Below are 8358 nucleotides of genomic sequence, written 5' to 3'. Positions count from 1 at the left end.
ATCCTCCTGCCTCTGCCTCCTAAGTGCTGGGATTACCGGAGTGGGCCACCACACCCAGCAAGATTGAGTAGATTTAAAGTTCTTAGAGCAGTGCTGGATGCCTAGAAAATAGATTAGTGCTTACCTGAGTTTTTAGTGTAAACAAAAATCCTTTTGGGAACTACATGAGGAGATATAGATATCTATATATATACATATATAGATATATTTGTAAATATAACTTCTTTCCCAGTGGTTTACTGGTAGTTTAAGGCTCCAGCCAGAAGTTGAAATAGATGGGGAATTGTGTTAGTAAAAATAAGAAAAAAAAAATATAAGAGGTCTAATGGGCAGTGGAAATACTTGGTTCTGTGGGTTTTTCAAGGCCACAGAATCAGAATTAAAGATTGTCAGACAAGTAATTACCTTAGCGGCTGAGCTATGCACTCTCCACTCAGTTATTTCCTCTGCTGATTTATCCAGAGATTAACCATTTCGGGGATACAGAGCACTGTGTGGAGTGAAGGGAAATACACTATTTGAGCTTCCCTCTCGGACCTAACCATGTAAAACACAGGAGCAGAAACAGGAATTCGATGTGCTCAGCTTGAAGGAGAGAGCGCTGTCTGCCGCAACGCTGGGGTGTGGCTCCGGAGAGGAAGCACAAGTTCAGTGCAGTTTAGAGAGAATTTTAAAAGGGCACCACTCCACGCTTCCTGCACACAGATGTTCACTGAGTATTTCCTGAGTAAAGAGGGGACCCGAAAGCGTGTTCGGGGAACAGTGAGTACAGCAGGCTGCCTACACCAGAGGATTTGTAGGTGGTTAAAATGGTCAAGACTTACCGTGGTCCGTGGTCAAATGATTTAGGGTAATTTGTGTCTTCTCCCCCTCACCTGGTCCTGCAGGCTCACATGCAAAAGAAAAATCTCTTTTATGTTGTTTGATGCAGTTTCTTCAACAGATTGGCCACAAAACTTTTTCTCAAGAAGTAATATTATTGTGAAATACCCATACACTAGTTTTGAGAGAAAGACAGTTTGGAAAATATTACTTTTTAATTTCTGAATAGCTTTCTTAGCAAGAAATTCTGTGTGTATGGACATGGGAAAATACCTAGAAGGATATTGATCAAAACTGTTTCATCTTTAAAGTGCAGAACTTAAGGTGATTTGTACTGCAGTATCTCCTCCATTATTTGAAAAAAGTTCTAGTAAATAAATTGGTGAATGTCTTACTAGGTTTCTTACCTTATACAGACGCATGAATAGATACATATTTTCAATTGTGCATAAATAGAATCATCCTTGGTGCGCGCCTGTAATCCCAGCACTCAGGAGGCTGAGGCAGGAGGATCGTTGCGAGTTCAAGGCCAGCCGGGGCTACAGAGTGGTCTCAAGGGCAGCCTGAACTGCATAGCGAGACCCTGTCTCAAAAAAGACAAAAAAAAAGCCCTGCTTTTTCCCACTCAGTGAATCTGCTTTTTTGATCAGTTTTACTGCATTATAATTTTCAGGGATTGCCATGGTATTATATGCCATAATATGATATGCACTACTGTATAACCAGTACATACAGATGAACATGTAGGTAATTCTCAATTTTTATTGTAAAGAAGAATAGTGTGACAAAAAGAAGACAATGCCCTAAACATATTTGCATGGTTTTTCAAACTTTTTATATGACCAAACTGCTTAAAACCACAGTGCCTCAGTGTTTCATCTGCAGAATGACAATGCTGAGTGAGTGTACTTGAAGGAACAATTTAGGGGTGAAAAGACAAATAATGTAAAACAGTGCCTGGCACATAGTAAGTGCTTAGTAAATACTAGCGGCCATCCTTCTTCTTCTTCGTAGATATTTTCTTAGCAGTGAGATTTCTGGGTCAAAGTTTACATATACTTTTTTTATCTTTGCTTATGCAGTAAGGATAGAGGTTATATCTCATTCATTATTGTAAAGTATTTCTTTTATGTGGTGAGAGCTATTGATACATTTTCTTGTTTCCACTCCATGGAAACATCTGCCCCCTCCCCATCTCAGTGGAAGAGGTTTCTCTCCTCTTGCAAGCATCCCTCTCATTTTTCTCCTCCAGGGCTGCACTCTGCCCACTTCTCCTTCTTATCCTCAGCCTTTCTGAGAGATTCGGTCATCCTTCGCCAGATGCGCGGACAGTGTTGGCGTATTCTGTGCACTGCTTCAGGTCCTGCAGGTACGGGAGTGAATGGGACAGGCAAAGCCCACCCCTCTGTGTGAGAAGGTGGGTCTTTAAGGAGCAAACACACAGGGTCATTGCACACAGTGATTGGTACAGTGCAGGGAATAAAAGCGGATGTGTTGTCAGGGAGAGGAAGAAAAGCAGTGGCTCCCTTAGGTAGGTAGTCAGGACAGCCCTCTCCATGGCGATGATATTTGAGCTCTGGAGCCCGAATGATACAAAAGAACACAAGGGAATCAGTTTGAATGCAAAGCGAACGGCAAGACCAGCTGTCTCAAGGCAAGTTTGAGCACCTATAGGAAGGTCTCTGGGCAGAGGGCAGCAGGCGGGTGATGAGGCGGGACAGGTAGGTGAGGTCAGATGATGCAGGAGTCCTGAGTGCCATAGAAAGAGGTCAGAGCTTATTTGAAATACACTAAAGCAGCAGCAGCAGAATCAGAAGTCTTACATCCTTCTCTATGGAAGCTGGGAATGGAGAGTAGAAAGGGTACCAGGCGTAGATGCAAGACCTGTCTATCAGGACACGGTTGCTGCAGCCGGGCAGAATGTGCATGAAACAGATGAGTATGTGGTACAGTTTGGAGAAGAACTGCCCGGGTCACTAATGGATTGCATGAGCAAAAGCTACTAAAGCTTCCTCTGTAACTCCAGGTCCTCTGATTGTCACCCTGTCATCCTTATCTATACAATGGAATTTATACCATGGAATTGTCATCCTTATCTATACAACGGAATTTATACCATGGAATTCGAGGCCTTGGATCTGGAAACATGAATAGTGTCTCTCATGCTCCTCTTCCGGTTTTTGTTTCTGAACACTAAGGTGTACTTTGTCACTTCTTTTCCATCACTCAGTAAAACCTCAGCATTCATAAGACGGTGGGATCTTCCTCTCCACTGCTACACCAGTGCCCCCAGACTCTGGCTGAGTGACTGAGTACATGAATTCTCACAGAGCTGACATCTCAGGGTCTGCCCGGTTCGTCTGATCGTCCCTTCCCCGCCCTTTGTCATACCCTAACTTTTCCCTACCAACTTTCCTCTGCCGTCAGCCTCTCGTCTACTTGAATGTGCTGATTCTGTAGGCTTCTGTCACTTGCCTTCTCTCTAGGATCATTTGTTAGAATGTGACTACAAATTACTTCGAGGCTTGCCTTTTAAGTAGAGTAAAAATAGATCATTAAAGCAGATTTGTACTAGAGATTCCATAATTACTGTAATGAACATGCATTATGGAAGACACCACCTAATTATTAAAAATCCTTGTATTTAAATAGATAAAATTAAATTTCAAGTTGAAAACAGCTATTTTAAATAAAGCAAGATTGTTTGTTGTCTAAAAGAAAAGAAATATTCATCTCAATGAATCACTTTTTGTCCCAGGGTGCTGCGTGTTGGTGGGACCATTGTATTGTTGCTGAGCGAAGATCATCATAGGCTCCTTACAGATTATGGAGGAAGCCACGCGCCTTTGGATTCCAGAGGCAGCCGCACTGATGAACCTGGAGTTAGGAAGTGCTTCAGTCCTGTCGAAAAAACTGACCTATCAGAGAAACTGACGACTTTGTGCGAAGCTGCTTACCAGGAATGTTCAGACAAAATGTTGCCATGTGGCTCTTTGGTGCCTGTAAAGTACTACGAAGTCAGCCTTGGAAAAACAAACGCATTCATATGTAAATATAAGAAGTCATCCCCTCCTGGACCATAGTGGACTTGCTGCCCTAAGTCAGGTGCAAGTCCTTGGAAGTCAGCTTTGCAGGAACCCTGTCGTCTGCAGGATTCATTATTGCACCAGAGTTCAAAAGTCTCACCCTCCTGAGGACAAGACATGGCTGATGGACACATTCCTTGGTACTACACGCGTGAGGTGCTTAGTGATCATGAGAGAGCACAGCTGATGAATGCTTTGAAAGGAGCCTGAAGTTCTGTCAGATTGTGAAAAGACCTGCTCCGCCGCACACTGTGTCTGAGCAGAACTCCACCTTCCAAGTGAAAGTGTCCAGGGGTTCACATGAGTGTATGATAGGTATTTTATTTTTAGAACTGTAGAAACTTTTATCCGTAACTTCTTCGGACACTAAACTTGATTTTATGGACCTATAATTTTCTTCTCCATTAATAGGAAAATAATTTTTCTTTGCAAGACATTTTGTATCACATGTTATATTAGACATCAGTGAGAGCGATATGAAGAAAGCCAATATCCTTCATAATGGAAAGTGCAATTTGTGCTTTTTCTTCCAAAAAAGCCTTAATTGTCCCCCACCCTCATTTGAAGAAATTCAATGTTTCCTATGTTCATTACTTGAAAAAAAAAAAGAAAGTTGGTTAAAATGTATGTTCTGATTTAAATTTTTTCAATCCCCTGACCCAGTGGCTCGCGTTTTGGGCTGGTTTAGTACCATTTGAGCAGTCTTTCTATGTTTGGGAAATTCCCTGTTCTGTGAACCTTACCTCTCCAAAGCAGAAGCTCCAAACTTCGCTTCCCGAGCAGAGCCTGGTCCTCATTGCATCCCTGGTAGCAGGGTACATTCGCCTGTATGAGTTTTGGCATTTGTGCAAAGTAGTGGTCCCAGCAGAGTGGTCACCGGCACATTCCTGTCCTGGCGTTTCAGCAGGGCTCCTGGCTGGGCAGCCTCTAAACTTGGCTTTCCTAGAGAATGCTAAGAGCTGCCTACAGATCTTGAATATGTTTCATTTTTGCTAATACTCTCTAGATTTGTTAACAGCTAGAATTTTAATATGGAGATAGATATTCCTAGGGGTTTCAAGAAGCAAGCCCAGAAGTGTGAATTTGTTATTGGTTATCAGGCCTCGCTGGGTTAAAGACAGGTTACGGCTAGGATGGTGGTGAAACATTCCGTCCTCCCTGTGATCTCCCAGTGCTACAGGAGGTAGCCAGAATAAGCACTGTGGGGTGGACTGCTTTTAGCAAAAGAACTTGGCAGCTTGGAGAAAAAATAAGATTCCCCAGTCCTTGTTCTTTGAGTTAATGCAGTGATCTCAGCCATAAGCGATTTTCTCTCTCTCTCTCTCTCTCTCTCTCTCTCTCTCTCTCTCTCTCTCACACACACACACACACACACACACACACACACACAGAGTAATGTCTACAGACATTTTTGGCTGCTATAACTTGGAAAGAAGCAAGATAGAACTGAAGTCTAGTGAATAAAGCCCAGGAATGCCATTAAACATTCCACAATGCCCAGAACAGACCCTGACAACATAGAATGAATTGGTCGAAATTCACCAATGCCCCAGTTGAGAAACATTGGCTTAAGGCATAGTAGGAGACGCCAAGAATTTCTTATGACTGCCAAGAGACCCTCTTGCTTCAGGTAGCCATCTGACTGAGAGAGTTGGAAAGAAAACTCCAGAGTTTGGCCCTCTGAATGCTGAATTACTGTGTATTTCTTGAGTTCAAAGCCTTGCTAGGTCTCCTAGGTGAGAATTAGTGATGAATAAGAAAAGTGGGGACCTTGAGAATTAGGACGGGAACACATGTGACAAATACCTCAAGCCCCGCTCAGCTCTGCCTCTTCGGCTGGTGAAGCTCTTCTGGAAGATCCTGACAGTGAGCCTGGACTCCCCTGCAGAGGAAACCAGATTCTTTCATACACTTCATGGCTCCTTGCTTCTAGACTGTAACTAAAATCACATCCTAGCAGATTTAGGGCTGGGGAGGAAAAATCTAGCACAGTGGAACTGCAAACATTGCTAATCGCTAAGACAAAAATCCTAGCAGATATGAGGGGCCGTATTATGTCACAACAGGGAAAGATGGATATGATGGTCAAATTGAGTTCGCTGATAAAAGCGCACTTACCAAAGGACACTGGATCAAATGTGCTCAGAGAAGCAACCGGGAGGAGTGCTAACAATTTAACCAGTCAGTGTACTGAAACCTGGACGCGGGGGTGACCCACAGTACCTTCAAGCTTTATAACAGGGCTCTATAGATATACAGAGGAAGAAATCCAAACGACTTACAGAGGTAGGCATATTGGAATGGATCTGTGGTACCCATACTCTAATGCTATGATCCCCAAAAGCCCAAAGGACCTGCCCTTCACCCCAGCATTGAGAAAAGCACGGAGGGCGAGGGAGATTGCTCTTTGGCTGGGGAGGCAGGAAGGACACTGCACTTGCAGTGGGCCTCCTGGTGGGAGTGGGAAAACGGGATCCCTGAGAGAGACACAGAGACAGGCCCACAATCAGCATGCAAAGACCCCAGACAAAAATAATGTGAAGATAATTGGGCAGCAAAGCCAAAGTGGTATCTGAAAGGTCTATCAATATACTTTGAAAGGATCGCTGTAACTCCTGCATTGCAAATTGACTAGAGGGAAGAAAAGGTAGAAATAGAGAAGCCAACTGGAAGTTTTTTTGTAGCAGTTCAGGCAAGAGGAAATGATATCTTGCACCAGGATGGCAGGAGTAGATGCAGAAGGAGGTGCACAGGTTCTGGATATATTGTGAAACCAGCAGTGCCTGCTCATGTGTTGGGTATATGGTGTGATACAGAGGAATCAGAAATGATTTGCAAAACTTTTGGCCAAGCACCTACAAGGGATTTGTTGGGTGGCGGGGTAAGAAGTTCAATTTTAGACTTGATGGTCTAGACAGTCTAATTTCAACTTGTCTAGTTGAGACAGTCTAAACTAGCAAGTCTAGTTTAGACTTGTTTGCCAGACAGCTTTAGACTTGCTAATTTTGAAACATGCATTAAACAAAGTGATGATCTCAAGTAGGCAACTGAATATGTGCATCTTCACTTTAAGAACAAAAGGTCTACTCTGGAGAAAAATATATATATTAGGGAATCGGCAGTATTTAGGCTGGAGGGAGCATCCAGGGAACTAGGAAGAAAACTGAGTGTGGTTGCCCGGAAGCAGATAAAGTGTTTGGAGGAGGAAGGTGGTAAAGCACCCCTTACAGATGCTGCTGACCGACCAGTAAGAAAGGAGTGAGCACTGACCATTGGGTTTCTCACTGGAGACTTCATTAGTGGCCTGGACAGTGAAAGCATTGGTGAGAGGACTGGGACAAAGCCAGGCTGCAGTTGCCTTCAGAGAAAACGGGAAGAGCCAGAGGCAGCGAGCACAGACAACTGTGACAGCTAAAGAAATAGGAGTACTAGACTGGTAGGGGCTGTGGTATCAAGAGAATGATTTTTTTTTAATTGAGGGAAGCAGCAAGCATACCTATAATGTAAAAGAAATGTGTCCAGAGAGATGAAAATTTGATGAAATAGGAAAAACTGATAAAAATGGGGGAAATATTAGAGTGATGTCCTTGAATAAGCAGGATGGACTGTGGTCCACGAGTGCGGGATATGACAAGCTGTAGGTAGGAGCATGAAAAATGTATCCATAGTTATGGGTGGGCAGGCAGCACACTGACATTTCTGCTATGATATGATAAATATTGTGCTCCTGAGATCTGTGTTCTTCTCAAATTCATGCTCTTAAAAATACTTGGCCCGGGCAGACCATCCCAGAGCTTTCCAGCTTTCAAACCTGAGCAACAAAACACCAGTCTTCACATAATAACACAAAGCTCATCAAGGCGGCATGTTCCTGTAGTCCCAGCTACTCTGGAAGCTGAGGCATGACTTCGTGAGTCCAGAGTTAAAGGCCAGCCTGAGCAATACAGTGAGGCCTTGTCTCTGAAGAGAGAAAGAAAAAGTATATTAGCACAGTAAAAAAATAAAATAAAATAAAAGACGTGCAGTATTCCTAATAAATAAATACATCGGTAAACAAAGAACTTTGCAAGGCATGGTGGAACAAACCTGTAATCCCAGCATTCTGGGAGGTTAAAGCAGGAGGATCATAAGTTCAAACCCAGCCAGGCAACCTAATGACATAGAGACCTCATCTCAAAACTTAAAAAGGGGCTGAGTATATAATTCAGTGCAAAGGCCCTGGGTTAAATCCCCAGCACTGAAAAATAAACAATGGACTTCACCTTTCCAGGAGAGGACAAAGGCATGGTGAAAGAACTGGGCAGAAGCAAGGGTAGCAGCTGCTGAGTCCACAACAAGCATTTTCAAGCAGAAACTAACAAAACTAAACCAAGAAAAACATGTGATGCACACTTGACGGAAAGAACTTTATTCTGCTTGCTCGTTCGGCTCCTTCCATCGCTGCCCCTCG

At 43.3% G+C, this 8358-nt stretch overlaps 1 protein-coding gene across 4 annotated transcripts in view; it reads left to right on the top strand.

Moving 5' to 3' along the window:
• Thumpd2 (THUMP domain containing 2) overlaps nucleotides 1-4535 on the top strand; it is a 40490-nt gene extending 35955 nt beyond the window's left edge. For 2 of the 4 annotated variants that reach the window (XM_005390906.2, XM_013517626.1), the window contains exons 10-11: nucleotides 2075-2191; nucleotides 3581-4535. In XM_005390906.2, coding sequence (XP_005390963.1) covers nucleotides 2075-2191; nucleotides 3581-3905 — 442 coding nt within the window. In that variant the 3' untranslated portion in view covers nucleotides 3906-4535. The remainder of the gene's footprint in view (nucleotides 1-2074; nucleotides 2192-3580) is intronic. The other 2 variants (XM_005390907.2, XM_013517627.1) reach the window with 2 other exon arrangements.
• Nucleotides 4536-8358: the final 3823 nt, after the last annotated feature.

The sequence above is a fragment of the Chinchilla lanigera genome, unplaced genomic scaffold, assembly GCF_000276665.1.
Source record: "Chinchilla lanigera isolate Chin_1 unplaced genomic scaffold, ChiLan1.0 scaffold00040, whole genome shotgun sequence".
NCBI classification, from domain to species: Eukaryota; Metazoa; Chordata; class Mammalia; order Rodentia; family Chinchillidae; genus Chinchilla; species Chinchilla lanigera.
The sequence above is the reverse complement of the archived record's forward strand: the minus strand, read 5'-3'. Positions and strand labels throughout refer to the sequence as shown.